Source organism: Callithrix jacchus, chromosome 8, assembly GCF_049354715.1.
Source record: "Callithrix jacchus isolate 240 chromosome 8, calJac240_pri, whole genome shotgun sequence".
Taxonomy (NCBI): domain Eukaryota; kingdom Metazoa; phylum Chordata; class Mammalia; order Primates; family Cebidae; genus Callithrix; species Callithrix jacchus.
The window spans coordinates 128,329,041-128,352,662 of NC_133509.1; the positions used below are offsets into that span (position 1 = coordinate 128,329,041).

Genomic DNA, 23,622 nt, shown 5'->3' on the forward strand with positions numbered 1-23,622 from the left:
TTTGTGTGTGCGTGACTGTGTGTGTGTGTTGTGTGTGTGACTTGTTCATGGTGTTGAGGATAACTGTACTTTGTTCATTTTTATTGCTGTACTTAATTCTGCCAAATGAATGTACTATAGTTTACCTATCCATTCTATTACTAATGAAGATTTGGATTATTCTCTCCTTCCGGCTTTTATAAATAATGCACCTATGAACATCCTTGTGTATGTCTTTTGGTGCATACTTACATACATTTGTTAGGTGCCTAAGGTGGAATTTCTGGATCAGAGGATGTACATATATCCAACTTTGATGGATAATAGCAAACAGCTTTCCAAAGTACTTGTATTAGTTCGTTCTCTCCTTAGTAGTGTGTGAGAGTTCTTTTTGTCTTATTTTCCAGATTTTGGGTGTGACTTTGTTTTGTTACTTTTTAAAATTTTAGCCATTTTCTTGGGTGGGTAGAACTATCTTATTGTGATTATAATTTGCATTTCCCTGATTACTAATGAAGCTGAACGTTTCTTCATATGCTTATTTGCCATTTGAATATACTCTTATATAATCTTGATCAGTTATATGTGTTGCAAATACCTTGTTTTTTATTTTCTTAATAATGTCTTATTATTAAAGTTATTTTAATGTTATCAACTTAGCATTCTTTGTATTTAATTCTTTTTATGTCCTATCTAAGAAAATCCTTCCCTACCCCCAAATTATAATGCTTTTTTGTCACCTTCTATAATTTTTGTTTTTTATCTTTTAGTTTTATCTGGAATTAATTTTTCTATATGGTATGAGGAAATGGCCAATTTCTTTCTCTTATGGTTAGCCAGTTGATTCAAAATTATTTATTGAAAATATTATTGTTTCCTTACTACTCTGTGGTACCATTTTTTTGTCATAAATTGAGTGTCTATTTAAAAATGGTTCTGTCTCTAGATTCTTAGTTCAACTGGTATATTTTTCCTTTTATCAATACCATACTGTTTTAATTACTGTAGCTTAATAATAAAATTTTATATCCAGCCATGGAAGTCCTTTTACCTTGTTATTATTTCCCTCTTCATCTTCCTTGTCTTCACCTACTTTCTCCTCTTTCTGTTTTTTCCTTCTCCTCCTTCATTTCTTCCTCCTCCTTCAATGATATCTTGCCTATTCCTAGCTCTTTGCTAAGTTAAAGAGTTTTTCAAGTTAAACATATACAAACACTCATACTGCTAGTATTTTGATTGGGATTGTCTTAAATCTATGTTGGGATAATCTTGATCAATTCTGGAAACTGACATCTTTATAATATTGAACCTTCCAATCCATGAACATAGTATATCTCTTCATTTAGTTAGGCTTTTTTTTTAAGTTGCCCTCAATCCTTTTTCTAGTTTTCTACTAGATGTAGATGTGTAGATGTCTTGCATATCTCTCATGTAGTTTATTTCTAGATATTTAGTTTTAGAATATTATTATCAATGATATATGTTCTAAAAATTACATTGTCTAACTCTTTGTTGCTAGTATGTAGATGCAATTAATTTTTAGTTTATTGGTCTTGTATTCAGCAACTTTGCTAAGTTACTTTTCAGTTCTAATAATTTATTATGGTAGTCTTGCTTAAAAATTAATTTAATATGCACGATTATATTATTGTTGAATAATACAAATGTAATGTCTCTTTCTCAATCCATAAGCCTTTTATGTCTTCTTGCCTTATTGCAGTGACTTAAACCTCACAGTGGTATGCTGATTCCTAAATCCTTCATGTTTTTTTCTTTGACCAATGGGTCATTTAGAAGGAGATTTATAGCTTTATCCTTCTGTGGTCAGATAATACACTTTGTATTATTTCATTCCATTGATATTTTTAACACTTTCTTTAAGACTGAGCATATGGTCGTTTTTGTAAATGTTCCTGTGTAAAGAACTTAAAAAGAACTTCTGTTTGGCAGTTGCTTGTACAGTTTTCTATATGTGTCAATCAAATTTGTAATTGTTTACTTCAAATCTTCTATATTTTCATTATATTTTTGCTTATTTCTTCTATCTGTTACCAAGAGCAGGGTGTTAAAAATCTCTTACTATGATTGTGGATTTGTCTATTCCTCTTTGTTGTTCTGTCAGTGTTTGCTTTATATATTTTCAGGCTGCATTATTAGGTATATACACATTTGGAATGCAGTATCTTCTCAGTTAATTGAAAGTTTTACCATTATGAAATGCATGTCTTTATCTCTTCTAATACTTTTTATGTTAAAATCTACTTTATTTTATACTAAGTAGTTATACCAGCTTTCATGAGTGTTTGCAAGATATAACTTTTCCCATCTTTTAATTTTCAATTTTTTGTATTCTTATATTTTATATGTATCTTGTAATCAGCATATAGTTGTTCTCTAAACTCCATATTCATGATTTTTGCCTTTTAATGGAAGCATTTATCCTGTATTTATGTAATGTAGTTATGAGTATATTTGACTTTAAATCCACAATTTTCTATTGTAATCTATTTTTCCTGCCCTTTTTTCTTTTCTCTCTCTCTCTTTTTTTTTTTGCCTCTTTTGCACTGATTAAGTATATTTAAATATTTCATCACCCCATCTTTGGCTTAGTAAATTATTCAGTACTGTACTATTATTTTTGCTTTTTTTTTTTTTTGAGACAGAGTCTGGCTCTGCCACCAGGCTGGAGTGCAGCGGTGTGATCTCAGCTCACTGCAACATTTACCTCCTGAGTTCAAGCGATTCTCCTGCCTCAGCCTCCTGAGTAGCTGGGATTACAGGCACCTGCCATTATGTCTGGCTAATTTTTTGTATTTTTAGTAGAGTTGGAGTTTCACCATCTTGGCCAGGATTGTCTCAATCTCCTGACCTCATGATCCATCCACCTCAGCCTCGCAAAATGCTGGGATTACAGGCATGAGCCACCATGTCTGGCAGTCCTCTACTATTCTTTTAATCATTACTCTAGAGATTATATCATGCATTCTTGACATATTAGTGTCCAGCATAAAGTAATACTTTTATCTCTTTGTGTAAAAGTGGTAGAAGATTTTAACTCCTTTTACTCCCTCCTGGCTTCTATGCTATACTTTGTTTTATATATATGTGTGTATATATATATGTGTGTGTGTGTATATATATATATTCCACAAAACATAATTACTGTTGTTCAGTGTAGTCAGATTAGATTTTCCATTTTCTTGCTATTTTTCTTTTTTTGTATCTCTAAACTCCTGAGATTGAAAAATTTAAAAATAATGTCCTTTTATATTTCCTTTAGTGCCATTCTACTGAAGATATGTTTTCTCAGTGTTTGTCTGAAAATGTCTTTGCTTTGCCTTTGTTTCTTAAGGGGTTTTACCTTAAGGGGTTATGGGATTTTACCATGTTGACCAGGATAGCCTTGATTGGCAGTCATTTTATTTTTCATACTTTGAAGGTATTTCATGATTTTCTCATTTTCATTGCTTTTATAAAAAATTGACTTTCTATCAAAGTCAATTGCCAATTATAACTCTTTTGGAGGGAAACTTTTCTTTGTCTTAAAAGTTTTCTCTTGGCTGGGCGCGGTGGCTCAAGCCTGTAATCCCAGCACTTTGGGAGGCCGAGGCAGGTGGATCACGAGGTCATGAGATAGAGACCATCCTGGTCAACATGGTGAAAACCCGTCTCTACTAAAAATACAAAAAGTTAGCTGGGCATGGTGGTGTGTGCCTGTAATCCCAGCTACTCAGGAGGCTAAGGCAGGAGAATTACCTGAACCCAGGAGGCGGAGGTTGTGGTGAGCCGAGATCACGCCATTGCCCTCCAGCCTGGGTAACGAGCGAAACTCCGTCTCAAAGACAAAAACAACAAAAAAAAGTTTTGTCTTTATTTTTTATTTCTGGCAGCTTTACTGTGATATATCTAGTTATGATATTCTCTATTTTTGTCATTTTGCATTTTGGAGAGGTTTATAGGACCTGTTAATCTGTGGCTTGATGTATTTTGTCATTGGAAAATTGTCAGGCTTATCTCTCTTTTGTTAGTGGTAGTACTTTATTAAGGTATATTTTGCATAAGTTAGATGCACAAGTATCAAATATCCAGCTGGGTCAATTGTGGCAAATGTATAATGCTCATGTAGTCATCATCCAGATAAAGATAATGAAATGTTTCCATCACCCCAGGAAGTAATGGTATGCCTTTTTCAAACACCATCCCCTTCTCTCACTCTAAAGTGATCACTATTCTGGTTTCTACATAATTCATATATTCATCTAATTCAGGAATCATGTAAATGGACATCAAACACTATATATTTTTTACGTCTCACTCTATTCAGTCAACATATTATTGAGATTAGTTCATGTTTTGTGGATATTCGTGGTTCTTTTTTTGCTGCTAAGTATTCCATTGCATGGCTATGTCATTTGTTTATCAACCTTGCTATTGAGGTATATTTGGGTTGGTTTCAGTTTTTAGCCAGTATACATGAAGCTGCTATGAATATCTTATACAAGATTTTTTGTGGACTTATGCATTTATGTCTCTTGGATATACACCTAGGACTGGAATTGCTGGTTTATAGAGTTGACAAAATATTTCTAAACAGTTCTTTAAAGTGTTTATGCCATTTTACATTTCATCCAACGATTTATGAGAGTTTCAATTGCTCTCCACTCTGCTATCACTTGCAATTGTTTGTGTTTTTAATTTTAGCCATTCTGGTGGGTGTATATCTTGTGGTTTTAATTTAAATTTCTTGGATGACTGCTATTGAGCACATTTTTATATAATGATTAGTTATTCATATGTCTTATGAAGTACCTGAGAAAGTCTTTTACTATTTTATCGATTGGATTCTTTACCTTTTTTGTTGATGATATGTAATTGTTCTTTATTTAATTTGATATGAGCCATTTGTCAGATTTATATAATATGAATATTTTATTCCAGTCTTGAGGTTACTGTTTTATTTCCCTAACTGTCTTTTTTGATGAGCATGAGTTTTTAATTTTGGTAATCTCAAATATATCAGTTTTGATTTTATGGTTAATGCCTTTCATGACCTGTCTAAGAAATCTTTGCCTTCTCCAAGATTGTGAAGATTTTCTCCTTCCAGAAGGTCTATATTTACATTTAACTATATGTTCTGTCTTAAGTTTAATTTTTGTGTATGATAGGTGTGGCTTATTGACTTCTTTATGATTTATGTTTCATGTGGTGGTATGCTCCTTTTAATTTATAAAGAAAAGAGGTTTAGTTGGCATATGGTTCTGTGGGCTGTACAGGCTTCTGTTTCTGGGGTGGCCTCAGGAAACTTACAATAATGACAGAAGGTGAAGGGGAAGAAGGCACATCTTCACATGACTGGTGGGTGGGGGGTGTGCACACACTTTTAAACAACCAATTCTCCAAGCACTCACTTACTATCATGAAAACAGCAAGAGGGAAATCCACTTGATCCAGTCACCTCATGATCCTCGTGATCCGACCACCTCTTACCAGGCCCTTGCTTCTACCATGGGAATTAAAATTCAACATGAGATTTGGGTGAGGAAATCTAAATCATATCAATCCACCCCTGGCCCCTCCAAAATAACATGTCCTTCTTGCATTTCAAAACACAATCGGCCAGGTGCAGTGGCTCATGCCTATAATCTCAGCACTTTGGGAGGCTCAGGTGGGCAGATCATCAGGTCAGGGATTTGAGACCAGCCTGGCCAACATGGTGAAACCCTTGTCTCTACTAAAAATACAAAGATTAGCCAGGTGTGGTGGCACGTGCCTATAGTCCCAGCAACTTGGAGGCTGAGGGAGTAGAATTGCTTAAACCCAGGAGGTGGAGGTTGTATTGAGCCTTGACTGCACCATTGCACTCCAGCCTGGATGACAGAGCAAGACTCTGTCTCAAACACACACACACACACACACACACACACACACACACACACACACACACACACATCAGATCTTCTCAACAGTCTTCCACAGTCTTAGCTCATTCCAGCATTAACATAAAAGAACAGCCTAAGGAGGTCTTGTCTGATATAAGGCAAGTCCCTTCCACCTATGATTGTGTAAAATGAAAAACAAGTTAGTAACTTCCAGATTACATGGGGGTAGAGGTATTGGGTAAATGCTCCCTTTTAATAAGGGAGAAATTGGCCAAAACAAAGGGGCTACAGGGCCCATGAAGTCTGGAAACCAGCAGGGCAGTCATTAAATTTTAAAGCTCCAAAATATTCTCCTTTGACTCTGTGTATCAGATCCAGGCCACACTAATGCAAGGGGTGGGCTCCCAAGGCCTAGGGCAGCTCTGCCCCTGTGATTCTGCAGGGTACATCCCTTGCAGCTGCTTTCATGGGCTGGTGTTGAATGCCTACAGCTTTTCCAGGTGCATGGTGCAAGCCATCGGTGGATCTACCATTCTGGGGTCTGGGGGACAGTGGCCCTCTTCTCACAGCTCCACTAGACAGTGCCCCCATAGGGACTATGTGTGGGGGCTTCACCTCCACATTGCCCTAGTAGAGGTTATCCATGAGAGTTCTATCCCTGCAGCAGACTTCTGCCTTGACATCCAGGCATTTCCATACATCTTCTGAAATCTAGGCACAGGCTCCCAAGCCTCAACTCTTGCCCTCTGCATACCCTCTGTCTTAACACTATGTGGAAGCCAAGAAGATTATGGTTTGCACTCTCTGGAGCAGTCGCCTGAGATGCATTTGGGGCTCCTTTAGCCACAGCTGCAGGTGGAGTGGCTAAAATACAGAGAACAATGTCCTAAGGTTATGCAGGGCAGCAGGGCCTGGCCTGTGAAACCATTCTTCCCTCCTAGGCCTCTGGGCCTGTTATGGGAGGTATTGTCACAAAGTTCTCTGAAATGCTTTCAAGACATTTTCCCCATTGTCTTGGATATTAACATTTGGTTCCTCTTTACTTATGCAAGTTTCTGCAGCTGGCTTGAGTTCCTCCCCAGAAAATGGATTTTTATTTTTTACCAAATGGTCAGGGTGCAAATTTTCCAAACTTTTATGCTCTGCTTCCCTTTTAAATATAAGTTCCTGTTTTGGATAATCTCTTTGCTTATGAATATAAGCATTCACTGATAGAAGCAGCCAGGCCACATTGTGAATGCTTTGCTGCTTAGAAATTTCTTCTGACAGATACCTTAAATCATCTCTCTCAAGTTCAAAGTTTTACAGATCCCTAGAGCAGGGGCACAATTCTGCCATTCTCTTTGCTGCAGGACAGCAGGAGTGACCTTTACTCCAGTTCTCAATAAGTTCCTCATCTTTATTTGAGACCATCTCAGCCTGGTTTTCATTGTCCATATGACTATCAGTATTTTGGTCACAATTTAAAAAGTCTCTAGGAAGATCCAAACTTCCTGTCTTCTTCTGAGCCATCCAAACTGTTCCAACCTTCGCCTTTTGCCCAGTTTTAAAGTGGCTTCCATATTTTCAAGTATCTTTATAACAATGACCCACTTCTTTAATATGAATTTTCTGTATTGGTTCATGCACTGCTGTAAAGAAATACCTGAAACTGGGTAATTTATAAAGAAAAGAGGTTTAATTGGCTCATGGTTCTGTGGGATGTACAAGCTTCTACTTCTGGGGAAGCCTCAAGAAACTTACAATCATGACAGAAGATAAAGGGGAAGCAGGCACATATTCATATGGCTGGCAGGAGGGAGAGGTGGCGGGGAGGTGCCACACACTTTTAGATAACCAATTCTCTGAGCACTCACTCACTATTACGAGAACAGCAAAGGGGAAATCCACCCCCACAATCCAGTCACCTCCGGCTGGGCTGTTCCTCCAACACTGAGGATTACAATTTGACATGAGATTTGAGTAAGGAAACAAATCCAAGCCATATTAGATATTGTTGCTTTGTTCCTAACTTGTGGGACTATTTCACCATTAAGTATGCTATTAGCTGTGGGGTTTTGCAGATCTCCTTCATGTCAGTTTCAGAAAGTTGCATTTTATTTCCAGTCGACTTAGAGACTTTATTCTGAATAGTTCTTAAATTTTATCAAATGCTTAGATAAACTAAAACAAATAAACAAAAAACAGAAAAATGATAAAAGTGTATTTTTTTATGTATCATTGTTTTTTGCTTTTATCTTTTCTATCTTGTACCTTTTACTTTCTTGAATTTAATTTTCTCTTCTTTTTTCCTAGCTTCTTGGGATTAAAAAATTAGATCGTTTATTTCCAATAATAATTTTTTTTCTAATTATCCTTTTAAAATTACCAGCTTCCCTCTAAGCTCTACATTTGCTGCATCCCACAAATTTTGATAGTTTGGGTCTTTACTAGCATTCATTTAAAAATATTTAAACATTTTAATTGCTATATCTTTTGCCTGTGATATTTAGGAGAGTAGTTTAACTTGCAAGTATCTGGGTTCTATTTATCTTTTTTAAAAAATATATCTATGGTAATTCCATTGTAATTAGTGAACATTGCTTCTCTCATTTAACTCTTTAAAGGTGTCAATTCATTGTATCCAATAGGAAATTACCTATTATTCTTGCAATTGTACTTCTGAATGTAACATGATATTTTTCTCTGGCTCTTTTGAAGATTTTCTCTTTATTTTTGGTATTTAGCACTTTCATTACATTCTGCTTAAGTGTGGTGGGTTTTTTTTTTAACATATTTTGCTTGGGATTTGCTGAGCTTCTTGAATCTGTGGTTTTGTGTACTTTACCTGTTTTGGCAAAATTTGGGATAGAATTCTATCCAGATATTTATTCTGCCATTTCTCTTTTCTCCTCTCATTCTGAGACTTTTAAAAATATTGATACATTTCCAGAGGTATTAAATTCTCCATTTAAAAAAATGTTTCCTTGTGTATTAGTTTGGATTTGTATTAATTTTTCAAGTTCACGGATCCTTTTCTCTGCTGTCTAATATTTTTTGAAAGTCCATCCAGTGAGTTAGTAATTTTATATATTCTGTTTTTTTCTAATTAGAATTTTAGTTCTAGAATTTTCCTTTAGTTTTTACAGTTTTCATCTCTCTCTGGGAATTTTCATCTGAATGATCTATTTCTGTATACTCTTTAACATATTTGAACTACTTATTTTAAAATCCTTATTTCTAATTTGAAAGGAGTCTAGGTAATTTGCTTCTTTTCATTCTTTTCCTCTTGATTATGGATTACATTTTCTAGTCCTCTAACATGTCTTGTAAATTGTTTATTGTATGATGGGCATTGTAAAGAATATGTTGTAGAGACTCTGAACTATTTTATTTACTCTAAAAAGTATTGAATTTTGTATTTTGTATTTGTTGAAATGAGGTTACTGGTGGATCACCTTCCTGCATCAAGGCTTAGTTTTATTTGTTTATTTTTATTTAAAAATTTCAGATTTTATGACCTTCTTTACAGCTGGTCTTTGAAAAAAATTTTGCTTGTATATATTTTTTGGATATTTTTTCTTCTTTCCCTCCTTCCTTTTTTCCAAGATAGGGTCTTGCTCTAGCCTAGACTGGAATGCAGTGGCACCGCAATCACAGCTCACTGCAATCTTGAAATCCTGAGATCAAGTGATCTTCTCACCTCAGCCTCCTAAGTAGCTGAGACTATAGGCATGACCAACATGCCTGGCTAGTTTTTTATTATTTGTAGAGATAGGCCTCCTATGTTGTCCAAGCTAGTCTCAAAATCCTGGGCTCAAGTGATCCTCCTGCCTCGGCCTCCCAAAGTGCTGGGGTTACAGACATGAGACACTATGCCTGGCCTATTCGTACATTTTTATGGGATACAAAATATCCTATAAACTTTTGTTATGGCCTGATATTTTGTCACATGCATAGACTGTGTAAATGATGAAGACATGGCATTTGGAGTGTCCATCACCTCAAGTATTTATTATTTCTATGTGTTGGGAACATTTCAAGTCCTCTTTTCTATCTGTTTTGAAATATACAATATATTGTTGTTAAATATAGTCACGCTACTCTGCTATCAAATACTGGATCTTATTCCTTCTATCTAACTGTACCTGTTAACTAGACTCTCTTTATCTGCTCTTCCCTTCCCAAGGACTTAGATTCATAACTTGTTAAGCCGAGTGTATTTCAGTTTTGCCTTTAGTCCTAATGGATAACTATTACTCCTATAGCATTATCTTTGATGTTTGTGTTATTCAGTGAAAGCAGTGTTTAGAGGGATATTTATAACACTGAAGACAGAGTAGAAAGAAGGAACATGTAAATCAACAATATAATCTACTTTAGGAAACTAGAGAAAGATGATGAATTTAAGCCTAAACAAGTATAAGAAAATAAATAATAAAAATTAGAAAACAATTCAATAGCATGTAAAACAGAAAACAATAGAGAAAATCAACAAAATTGAAAACTGTTTTTTAAAAAAATCAATAAACTTCTAGCCAGTCTAACCAAGGAAAAAAAGAAAAAGACATTAGACACAAATTTCTAATATCAGAAAGGAAATAAATACTATTATTTTCTGATCTCGTGAACATTAAAAAGATAGTAAGAGATCACTACAAACAACTCTATGTCTACAAATGTTTAAACTTAGGCCTAGAACACAGTCTTCATTCCTAAGGTGTGACCTGTCTGTTACAACCTATTGTCTCCTGAATTTCTGGTGTGTTCACTAAAGTTCTTCCCTTGGGCTACATTGGAAACACAGTGTGTACCTAGTCCTGTGTGACCTCCAAAGTCTCTGTTCTGCTTTCAACCATTGAGCAGCAGTTCTCTGCTAGTCCTTGCGGAAGTTTACTCGGAGCACATGCAGGCCAAGGGCCTGAGGGACGCCCTTCCACTGATTCGTGGTACCTCTTCTCAGCAGCTCTCCTCTGTTCTCTACCCTTACTCACAAATTCCATCCGCCTTAGCATTTCTTTATTCTGAATTTTCTACCCACTGAAAATCTGTTTCTTCTACCCACCAAAAAATGCTGATTCCTTATTGAGTTTTATTTTTCTATGCTGCAGTTTGGAAATATCACCAGGCAGAAAGCCAAGGTGACTGTAGAACTTAACTTGTATGCTTTACTTTTTTCAAAGGAGAGCAGCCCTGTGCTTTCATCTGTGTCCAATGTCTGAAACCAGTTGCTTCGTACACTTTGTCCAGTGGAAAGATGAGATCAACATCAGCTTTGTATTATGGTTGTAACTGGAAGTTTCCTTATCTCTTCAAAAGTGGCTTTTGACATATTCTCATCCCTCTTTCTGGAATTCTAATGGCATTTATGTTAGACTTTTCTCTCATGCATCCTTCTATGCATATTTTTTGTATTCCCCGTCCCCCACCGTTTTGTCTTTCTGTGCTTCATGCTGAATCTTTTTCTGACATGTCATCCTGTTTTCAAACTCTTTAGCCTCCTAATTATGTTTTTAGTTTTGGTTATTCTTTGCCTTTTCTTTCTAAAATTTTGTATCCTTTGACTAACATTCCCTAAATTCTGCCCCCCTATTATATTTTTCATTTTTAGAATTTCCATTTGGCCCATATGTATATGTGTGTGTGTGTGTGTGTGTATTTCCAGTTCTTTGATGATATTCTCTAACTTGTCTTCTATTTTATAGAACGTATTAGGCATAGTTATTTTAAAATCTGTTTCTGATAACTCAGTGTTCTGAATCCCTGGAGATTCTGATTCTCTTGTCTGTTGTTTCTTTTCTTTTTCTTTTTTTTTTTTTTTGTCTTCTTATTTGTGTGGTTGTGTCTTTTTGTGTTCAAGACAATAGATATAAAAACTGTAGGCCGGGTGCCGTGGCTCACCCTTGTAATCCCAGCACTTTGGGAGGCCGAGGCGGGTGCATCACGAGGTCAAGACATCGAGACCATCCTGGTCAACATGGTGAAACCCCGTCTCTACTAAAAGTACAAAAAATTAGCTGGGCATGGTGGTGCGTGCCTGTAATCCCAGCTACTCAGGAGGCTGAGGCAGGAGAATTGCCTGAACCCAGGAGGCGGAGGTTGCGGTGAGCCGAGATCACGCCATTGCACTCCAGCCTGGGTAACAAGAGTGAAACTCCATCTCAAAAAAAAAAAAAAAAACACAAAAAACTGTAGAGCTAATTTGAGACTTAGTATCATATACTTTTTCAGAGAGAACTTAATTTTGCTTCTGGTGAAAGGCTATAATTCTTAGGTCAGCTTTTCATTTTTTGTGTTCTGTGGCAACTGTAACCACTATTTTCATATATTTAACTTTCCCTCTATGTTGTTACCTTCTCAAGTTTGCTTACCCTTTGTGTATGTATGTAAAGTTGCCAGTGAAATTTTTGCTCATTTTAATATTGGAGTGCTTATTTTATTATCTTATTATGTTTTATGCTCAAAATATAAGACTTTGGTCAACATAATGTGAACAATGAGAACATGCTGTCTCATTCAGAGGCTTCCCCGTTTAGGTATTTCAAAGAGAAGGAGCTTTTAATTTAGATAAATTACTTGAAATTTATCTTTTTTTTTCCTTTTGTGGTCCTTTTTTGGTGTCTCCTAAGGTTGTAAAGAAATTTTATGCTTCTAGAAGTTGCGTAGTTTAAGATTTTACATTTAAGTGTATGACCTACTTGGAATCCATTTTTGTATATAGTGAGAGGTAAGGGTTGGAACTGTTTTTCCTTTAAGGATATCCAGTTGTTTTAGTTCAATTTGTTGAAAAGAGTATCTTTTACATACTGAATTACCTTGACCCTTTGTTGAATAATAATTAACCATATATGTATGTGTCTATTTCTAAACTCTATTTTGTTTCATTGTCCATCCTTACAACAATATCACATAATCTTGATTACATGTAGTAGAAATCCTCTAGAATTTGCTCTTTTAAAAACTTTGTGGGCTATTTTAATACATAAAATTATGTAGTGTTAATACTCCAGATTATTCTTTTTAATAATTTTTTGGGTTGTTTTAGTACATTTGCATTTTCATATAAGTTTTACTATCAGTTTGTAATTTCTACAAAACAATCTGCTTGGATTTTTTTTTTTTTTTTTGAGATGGAGTCTTACTCTGTTGCCTAGGCTGCAGTGTGGTGGTGTGATCTTGGCTCCCTGCAAGCTCTGCCTCCCAGGTTCAAGTGATTCTCCTACCTCAGCCTCCCAAGTAGCTGGGATTACAGGCACGTGCCACCATGCCTGGATAATATTTGTATTTTTAGTAGACATGGGGTTTCACCATGTCAGTTAGGCTGGTCTTGAACTCCTGACCTCAGGGTAATCTGCCTGCCTCAGCCTCCCAAAGTGTTGGGATTATAGGCATGAGCCACTGAGCCTGGCCTCTGCTTGGATTTTTGAATGAGATTACATTGACTATATAGTTTAATTTGAGGATAATTGACATCTTAACAATATTGAGTCTTCTCATCCATGAACATGGTATATTTAATCCATTTATTTAGGTCTTCTTTAATTTCTTTCAGCAATATTTGCTAGTTTTTAGTATACAGATCTTATATTTTGTTAAAGGTGCTCCTAAATATTTTATAATTTTGTATGCTATTAAAAATAGTGTTTAAAAATTTTAATATTATACTTTTTTATTGGTACTACATGATATAAAAATGTAATTGATATTTGCATATTGGCCTTACACCCTGCAACCTTGCTAAAATCACTTACTAGTTTTTGTGGCTTTTTTGTAAATTTCTTAAGATTTTCTGTATACCTGATTATGCTCTCTATAAATAATTTTTTATTTTTTCTTTTCTTTCTAATTTGTATGGCTTTTTCCTTCCTTCCTTCCTTCCTTCCTTCCTTCCTTCCTTCCTTCCTTCCTTCCTCTCTTCCTTCTTCTCCTCTCTCCATCCCTCTCTTCCTTCTTTTCTCTTTTGCTTTTTCCTTTTCTCTCTCTTCCCCCTTCTTTCATTTCTTCCTTTTTTTCTTTCTATACTTCTTTTTTTTTTCTGCACTGCTTAGTATCTCCATTTGAATAGAAGTGCTGAGAGTAGACATCCTTGTTCTTTCTTCCAATTTGTGGGAAAGTATTTGGGCTTTCATCATTAAATTATTATGTTAGCTGTAGGTTTTTCATAGATTCTTTTTATCAGATTGAGGAAATTAGTGTCTGTTCTTAGTTTGCTGAGAGTTTTAATCATGGTCAGTTTTTGTCAAATGCATTTTCTCTTTCTATTGAGATGATTGTATGATTTCTTCCCTTTAGTCTGTTATATGGTAAATTACGTTCATTTTCTTGGCAATGTTAAACCAATCTTGCATTCTTGGGATAAACTCAGCTTGTCATGCTATTATATTGCTAGGTTTATTTTTCTAAGTTTTTGTTAAATGTTTAGGTTTCTACATTTATGAAAGATACTGCTCTAGTTTCATTTAATTATGATGTCTTCATCTGGTTCTGTTTACAGAGTAATACTGACCTCATAAAATAGGTTGGAAAATGTTTCTTTTCTAATTTCTGAAAAAGTTTATGTAAAATTTGTATTATTTATTCCTTCAATGATTAATAGAATTCACTGGTGAAGCCATATGGATTTGGGGTTTCTTTCAGGAAAGGTTTTATGTTGTGAATGTCATTTTAACAATTATAGTGTTATTTTTCTACTTTTACTGTGTTATAGTTTTGATTTTTGTCTTTTGAGGAATATGAGCATCTCATCCACCTTGCCAAGTTTATTAGCATATCTATAGGATCTGTGGTAATGTTCTACCTCTTATTCCTGACATTGGTAATGAATGAATTTTCTTTCTTTTTTTTTTTTTGTTCATCAGCTGGCTGAGGCTTACTAATTTTTTGGAACTTTTCAAAGAACCAGCTTTTGATTTTATTGATTTTTATCTATTGATTTTCTGATTTCAATTTCTATATTGTTTTCTTCCTCCTACTAATACTGAGTTTTGTTCTTTTTCTGTCTTAAGATAGAAGCATAAACCTTTTATTTGAAATCTGTTATATTTTCTTATATAATAATTTTGAGCTATAAATTTTTGTTTAATTATTGCTTTAGTTCCTTTCCAGAAATTCATTATGTATATTAGGCTTTTATTGTATTTCAGTACAGAATATTTTCTAAAGTTTCTTTTTTTCATTCATGGTTTGTTTAGATGTATGTTTTTTTTATGTGCAAACATTTGGTAATTTTCCAGATACTTTTGTGTTACTGGTTTCTAGTTTAATTCCATTGTGGTCAGAGAATATACTGTGTGATGTAGCTCCATCTAAATATTTGAGACTTATTTTATGGACTGAAATACCTATCTTAATAAATGTTGCATGTGCATTTTAAGACAATGTGCATCCCACAGTAGTTGAATGGAGATTTCTAGCATTATAAATTAGGTTAAGTTGTTGGAGAGTGTTTTCAAGTCTTATATATTTGCTGATTTGCTGTCTGCTTTTTTAAAAATCAGTTACTGAGAGAAGATTATGTAAATTTACAACTTTAGTTATGCTTCTTTCAGTGCTTTCACCTTACAAAGGGTACAAATATTTATGGTTTTTATGTTTTCTGGGTTAATTGACCCTTTCATCATTGTGAAATTGCCTTAGTTTTCCTGGAAATATTCTTTGTTCTGAAATCTATTTCTCTGATATTAATATAAGTGCTCCAGCTTTCTTATAATTTCAATTATGGTATAAAAATTACACTATGATTTCAATTATGGTATAAAAATTATGCCATAATTGCATGGTATAACTCTGTTTACTTCTAGCTTATCTGAGTCTTTATATTTCAAGTATGTTTTTCACAGGCAGCATATGATTGGGTCATGAGTTTTAAAAATCTTAAATCCTATTAGACAGCCTTTGCCTTTTAGACCATTTACATTAGTAAAATTATTGTTTAGACCCTTGGCATTTAATGAAATTTCTGGTATGAATGGGCTTCAGTCTATCATGTTACACTTATTTTTTTATTTGTCCCATCTATTTCTTTTTTTTCTTTTTGATATCTTGTCTTTTTGAATTAATTATTTTTAGTATTATGTTTTATTTCTGTGTTGTACTGTTAGCTGTACCACCTTTAAAAAATTGCTCTTGGGTTTATAATATGCACTTTTAATTTCATGGTCTACCTCAAATTATATTTTAACAGTTTACATGACATGTAAGAACCTTCTGTATCTTAATTTTACCCCTCCCATCCTTTTTGTTAGTGTTATCAAATATCTTACTTCTATATATTTTATTAGCCTCAATTCTTTATTATTGTTCATTGTTTTAAACAATCAGCCATCTTTTAACAACATATTAATACGAGTAAAAAAGCCTTCTGTAGTTATTCACCATACTTACCATGTCCAATAGTCTTTATGCTTTTGTGTAAGTTTGAGCTTCTATCTGGTATCATTTTCCCTTAGCCCGAAAAACTTCCTTTAATTTCTCTGGTAGTGGAACTCAGCTGGAAATGAATTCTCTTATCTTGTGTTTGTCTTCAAATAGTCTTTATTTCATACTCATTTTTGAAGGATATTTTTAGTGGGTATAGAATTCTAGGTTGACAGTATTTTTCTTTCAGTCTATTAAAGATGTCGTTCCATTGTCTTCTGGCTTGCATTGTTTCTGACGAGAAATCAGCGACCATTTTTTATCTTTGTTCCCCTGTAAGTAATATGTCTTTTTTTCCCTCCTGGCTGCTTTTAAGATTTTCTCCTTATTGGTTTTCATCAGTTTGATTATGGTGAATTTAGGTGTGATTATCTTTGCTTTTATCTTGCCTAGGATTCATTGAGCTTCTTGGATCTGTGGGTTATTTGCATCAGACTTGAAAATTTTTAGCCATGGTCTCTTTAAATATTTGCCGCTTTTATTTCTTTTGTGCTTTAAATCACATGTACTTGGAGCAATCATAAAAATTTGGCTTTATACTAAGTAAAATGTATGCAAAGGAAAACTGCCTAAAATTTTTCCACAGTTCACTGAATCTCTATTCATTTTTCTTCTAGTATTTCAGTTTGGGTAGTTTTTATTATGTCTCCTAATTCACTGATCTTTTCTTCTGTATTGTCTATTCTGCTATTAAACCCATTCAGTAAGGTTTTCATTTCAAGTTGTATTTTTTATTTTTTAAAGTCATATTTAATTTTTAAATTATATCTCCCATCTCTATCCTAATTATGCCTATCTTCATGCTTTCCTTTGCCTATGTTTATGTTAGCTATTTTAAAGTTCTTCTTTGTCAACTACTTCATCTGTGCAATTTCTGACTTTGTTTCTGCAGATCTGTTTTCCCCCTGGTTATGAGTAACATTTTGCCCCCATTTTCTGTTTTTTGTTTTTTTTTCTTTTTGAGACAGAGTTTCACTCTTGTTGTCCAGGCTGGAGTGCAATGGCATGATCTCAGCTCACTGCAACCTCCGCCTCCTGAGTTCAAGTCATTCTCCTGCCTTACTCTCCTGAATAGGAGGGATTACAGGCATGCACCACCATGCCTGGATAATTTTTTGTATTCTTAGTAGAGATGGGGTTTCTTTATGTTGATCAGGCTGGTCTCAAACTCCTGACCTCACGATTCGCCTGCCTTGGCCTTCCAAAGTGCTAGGATTATAGGCATGAGCCAACGTGCCTGGCCACATTTTACCCCCTTTTCAAGTAGCAAATAACTTTGACTGGATGCTGGATTTCATGAATGTTACATTATCGAGTGTCTGAATTTTGTTGTCTTCCATTACAGTATAATGAAGTTTGTTTTGGCAGTCAGTCAAGTTACTTATGGATTAGTCTGACCATTTCAAGGCTTATTCTTAGGTTTTGTTAGAGTGAGCATAGAGTAACTTTTTTTCTGATGTTACTTTAGCCCTGTTACTAGGACATAACCCTCCTAGAGTTTCTATGATTGCTCCAAGTACTTAGTGAATTTCTTCTACTCTGGCTGATTGTATCTTGAATATCATCCAGCCGTGTACAAGCTCTGGGAATTGTTTAGCTCACGGAACCCTCACAGTTTTTCTCTATCTATCCTGATGGAGTTTTACCTTATATACATTTTACTTAGTATAAAGCCAAAGATTCAAAAAGACTCCTGCTTAGATTTCTGGATCTCTTTCTTTGCATAGTTCCCTCTTCCTTCTTAGTCTATTCAGCAAATTCCAGCCACCTGGCCTCTCTAAGCTCCAGTTTTTGTCCCCTCAACTGAAAACAAGACCATACTATTCTGCTTATCTTTCCCCTTCTAGGGCCAAGGTCTGGAAATTACTATCAGGAAGAAAGCCAGGGTGATTGTGGGGCTCACTGCATTATTTCTCTTCTCTCAAGGATCACTATCCTGCACTACTTATAGTCTAGTTTCTGGAAATAGTGTTTTATATATACATTTTTTAGTTTTCTAGTTGTGTATGGTGGGAAGGTAAGTCTAATACCAATTTTTCTATCATAGTGGAAAGGATAATTTATGTCTGCTGTGTTTTTATGCTATGTTTTTTGTTAGTATTTTCGAATGGTGATCTATTATGACTATATTTGCCACAAGATAAGGTATGCTGATTGTCCTTATATCAAAATCAATTTTTCCAGTTAGCAATACCTGTGTTCTATCCTCAAACATTTTGATTCAGAAGATCTAACATGGGTTCCAGACATTATATTTTTAAAACCTTGCCAGTTGATTTTTGATACATAGCAAAACTTAAGATCACTGTTCTAGTAAGCTTAAATCCAGTGTGGCTTTTAAATTGATTATCCTATAATCTGTTCTTAATACAGCAGCACTCAGTAAAAATGAAATGTAAAATTAAAGCAGTAGGACCTTCTGGATATCTCTATTATCCACAAAAAAGCATTTATTTCCGGCAGAATAGAAGTCTTTAAAGCCCTGATCAAGTTCTGTGGCTGGTGCACACTCGAATTTGTTTTGCCTGTGCCATAGCAATTATTATATGTTTTGAATATTACTTCTGCTCATAAGTGTTATGAACTTCTATAAAGCAGTCTCAAACATTTTCATAATACACTAATTTGGAGATAGCATATTTCATCTTGTGTGCCAACTTTGTTTTGATTAGTGGTGACTTCTTGGAGCACAGTGGTAAAAAGAATCCTAAGGCCAGTTCTGGACTCAGCAGGAAGGAATGCTGTAATAGATTAGTGATATCTGCCATGAGTTTGGGATTGGAAGAATGCAGCACATGTTCCATGTATTTGCAGTTCATGTACTGGCTAAAGGCAACCTTTTCCTCTATGTTTCTCTAATTTTACCAGAAAACTTGTTGCAACTTTTTATATTCAGCTTGACTTTATCATATATAGGAAACTAATCTCATAGTTATGAAGCGCCTAGACCCAAATTATTTCTTCATTAATCTGTTCATGTACTCATTCATTTCTTCTTTGTCTCTCCTAAAAATATGATCAAAATGATGCTATCTTATTATAGCAGTGGTCTCTGGTCTGTACTTTGTGTTTTCTTTTAAAATAATTAGACCTATTATATGTTTTAAATGTCAGTGGTTCTGGTAACTATATTTCTCTGAATCACCAACTAGACACATAATCTTATACATGGTCTAACAATGGGATAGAAAGTTTGAAGCTGGGACACACCTAGGTAGAAAATTTTCTAAAGTATTTGGAACATAAATTAGAGCATAAATTAGCTCAGATCATTAATAATATATATTTTTGAATTATAATTGAATATGTAACTAAGAATATCTTCTCATCTGCAAATTCCCATGTATTAAGAATAGGCCAACATAGTCATATGAGTTTAAAATATGGCGCTTTAGAAAAATGTCCTACTGTCAAGCATATAAGCCCCTTACATGTTTTTAATGATGGAATATTGTTAGCTAAGTGTTTGGGGCTACAGAATCATCCAGATGATAACTACTGGTTGTGATTCTCAATCTGATTTTTTACAGGTCACTTTTCCTCATGCTGTGTGTATACTGAGGTCAGGAGTTGAGTATTATCAGACTAGCAGAGGCTTACTCGGGTATTCGCAGACTAGCAGAGGTTTAGTAGGTGGGTCACATGTAAGAGAGAGATGCATTTCATTTGAGCAAGAAACCCATCTTTCCAGTCTCCATATTTGATGGGGATGGAATAGGAAAAGGAATGGTAGAGGACACCTTACTATTAATTCCAGTTATTATCAATTTAAAACACTTCCTGGTACCAACAATCTGGGATGTTTAGCATAATATACTATCATGAAAAGAGCAGAATTTCAGGCACCAAGAGATATAGGTTCCAGTCCTAGCTTATCATTTGCTAACTCTGTGATCATATCAAGCTACTTAACCTTGCTAACTTTCTTTTTATATGAAATGAGATTAATACTCTGCTGTACCTACCCTACAGAATTGTTGGAGGATCTAGTGAAACCATGGTTGTAAAAACCTTTGAAAACTTATTAATGGCATATCATTCTGGTACTGTACATGCCATCTTATATTGGCTTATCTCCTACCCTAGGAAAATGGATGGAGTTGTATATCTTTGCTTGACTTTTAAATTTTTTATAGATTAAAAAGATGGTTCTGTTAGGAAGCTTTCTGATGATGGTTCTATTTAGAAAAAAGAAAATAGTAAGGTATGTGTTTTTACTAGGGCATGAATAATTTCAATGAGATGTATTCATCAGTTCTGCTTTACTTTACAGCTTGGAATCCCATCCACTGCCAGCACATTGAATGCCACAACGCAATTAACAAACCAGCTGTGAAGGTACTGTTTTATTAGACCTGATGCCATACTGTATTGTCGGTGGTCAAATTGCTGAATGAAGTTGACCAGATTGCATCCTTCTCTGTAAAGTAGAGGCTTGTGCTCTCTAATAATTCCAAATACCTCCATATTCAATCTAATTGTACTTTGGCAGACTGGTCAAGAGAGAGCAATAAATAGTGTTGTCTGCAGTTTCGGCTATGCGTTCATAGCCAAGTGCTATGTAGCACTGAGCTAATTATCTATCAGAAGGATTCTAGTAAAATGCTTACATGGGTCCTTAACTGGTTTCTATTTCAGCTAATGAACTCAGGGGAATGTATTTTCTCTCTGTTTTCATGTGTATGCTATATATCATGAGTTCTTATGCAGATCCAGAAGTGGTAAGATAGATAAAATTGTTAGTTCTTAGCTCATATTACAAATATGACTTATTTGAAATGACTGAAAGGTGTTTGGATAGCGTATACATGGAAAGTGACATTAAAGGTAAAGAGACGGTGGTTTAAAGAGTCACGTCACTTTCCTAAGGTTGCCAGTTAGAATCAGAACTGGAGACAGAACCAGGTATCTGGACTCCTAACCTTGTTCTTGTTCTTCTACACCAAATTGATTCTGTCCTATTATAACTCTGAATCTTGAAAGTTGAAGGTGAAGAAAAATAATCACACCTTTTAACAAAATTACTTATGATATATTTATTGGATACAAAATATTTGGCTAGATGGACTTGTGTTTGAATTTGTAAGGGCTAATTTTTATATTACGAAGAGTGGAAGTTAGCTGACGTTATTAGAGTTCGCAGTCACTTTTGAGAACCAGCTGTCTTACGGCTTTGCTTTTGTTTTATAGAGAGCCTGTACAGATTACCAAATGCTAATAGGAACTAACACCATCACTTTACAGAAACAAAGTAGAAAAGGTGAAATGAGATCCAATAAATATAAAAGAAACCAAAAATGTGTGTCAAGGACCAAAAATGGGAGAGGAGTGACAATAATACATTGTCATCTAGATACATTATACTAACAAAGGATGTCCTTGTATTATTTTTAGTCTCTACTTTTGTTGAAGGCAAATTGAATGGATTGATGTTAAGAGCGGGTAATTGGCCAGGCGTAATGACTCACATCTGTGATCCCAGCACTTTGGGAGGCCAGGGTGGGCGGATTACCTGAGGTCAGGAGTTTGAGACTAGTCTGGCCAACGCAGTGAAAATCATCTTTACTAAAAATACAAAAGAATTAGCTGGGCATGGTGGTGTGCGCCTGTAATGCCAGCTACTCAGGAGGCTGAGGCAGGAGGATTGCTTGAACCAGAGAGGTCGAGGTTGCAGTGAGCTGAGATTGCACCACTGCACTACAGCCTGGGAGACAGAGCAAGACTTTATCTCAAAAAAAAGCAGGTAATGATAACCCACACAGTGGAAGCATAGGCCCTCCCATTCCACTATGTGTACCCCACTATTGACTTTCAATTTGAGATTCAGAGGTGCTTTTCTTTGGAGTGAGGCTATTTTAAGCTACTCACATATGAATTCATAGTTTATTCATGGAGTAAAGCTTGATTCTTCACAATGATGAGACTTTTAGGTTCCTTCTTATTATCCTTCTTTTCTTCCTCCTAAGGTATAGCTCCTTCTTTTGGGTCACCCAAATATCAACAGGAAGGGGATCCTTTCTGTCTGGTTTTTGCAGTTATTTTTCCTTGATTTTATGTGAGGCTGCATTCTCAGGAGTCCTCTGACATCCTGGTTAGTAATGTTTTCTGGCCTCCTACTCACAGAAAGCATCATGAAGTAGATTTTCTCCTTTTTTTCTAGGCAAACAGCCCAGTCCATTCCACTGGGTTGGCCTCGCTTTTCTCCCTAGAGTGAGTCAGCCAGGATAGGTCAAACCGTCTACTTTCTGTCATTTTATAAAAATAGAGGCGATATTCACATAATATACAATGAACTATTTTAAAGCGAATAATTCAGTGGCATTTAGTGTATTTACAATGTTTGCCAACACCACCTCTTTCTAGTCCAAGACATTTTCATATCCCCCGAATCTTACTTTCTGAACTCCAGTTTCCTTAAAGACCCTCCTTTTTCTATTTTCACTCTACAGTTTGCAGAAAGGTAACATTCTCATTAAGGCTTCCTGTGCTGGGGCTGTTTTTGTGCCACAATAGGTCTGGCTCAGTATTGCTCTTCCTTTACAATGTGAGTGCACCCAAGCCACATCATCACTACACGACATGCAGATCAACAGTATTCAACATCCGAATACTTACAAAATAACGTGAAGCACAAAGTTATGAAATTTTATAGTATGATGTTTAAAAGTTTAAAAAAGTTTAAAAGTTACATATATTTATAGTGAAAAACAATCAGTAATACTCATCAGAATGTTACTATGGACTGCATCGAGACAGAGAGTTGATGAGTTAATTAAATTTTCTTTTTTCCCCTCTCTGTTTCCTGAAGCCTTTACATTGGGCATATGTTATTTTTATAAAACAGAAAAACCCACTTGTTAATGTGACACACAGGTATGAACACGTTAGTGTGGATGTAAACCAAACTGTTCAGAGTAGAACAAAACTCACTAGACCAACTACAGATCTGATAGGTCATGCTAATTAAGTTACTTTAAAGGTCAGAGGTCATTTAGCTGATCTCTAATGATTATTTACAGTTTTAGCATCCTAGGGACTTCTCCTTTTGAGTGGAATGAAGAAGTTTCTTTACCTGGGAGAGGTGTTAATGACTCACTAGAAAAGAGGGTAGAATAACTTATAATACGCAAGAGGAACTCCACATGGGGGCCATGGGAAAGATTTGGGGAAAATTGATTAATCCTCATCAAAAGCCTAATATCTCTATAATAGTGAGCTGTACTGCTGAGCAAGAATTGTTTACCAAATAGAAAAGTATTATCGGCCGGGCGCGGTGGCTCACGCCTATAATCCCAGCACTTTGGGAGGCCGAGGCGGGTGGATCACGAGGTCAAGAGATCGAGACCATCCTGATCAACAAGGTGAAACC

General features: G+C 35.2%; 1 protein-coding gene across 50 annotated transcripts in view; it reads left to right on the forward strand.

The window, feature by feature from the left end:
• The window catches only part of UNC79 (unc-79 subunit of NALCN channel complex), a 287,437-nt gene that overhangs the window by 78,021 nt on the left and 185,794 nt on the right, over positions 1 to 23,622 (forward strand). For all 50 annotated transcript variants that reach the window (XM_054240312.2, XM_078335677.1, XM_078335682.1 and 47 more), the window contains one exon: positions 20,527 to 20,591. In XM_054240312.2, coding sequence (XP_054096287.2) covers positions 20,527 to 20,591 — 65 coding nt within the window. The remainder of the gene's footprint in view (positions 1 to 20,526; positions 20,592 to 23,622) is intronic.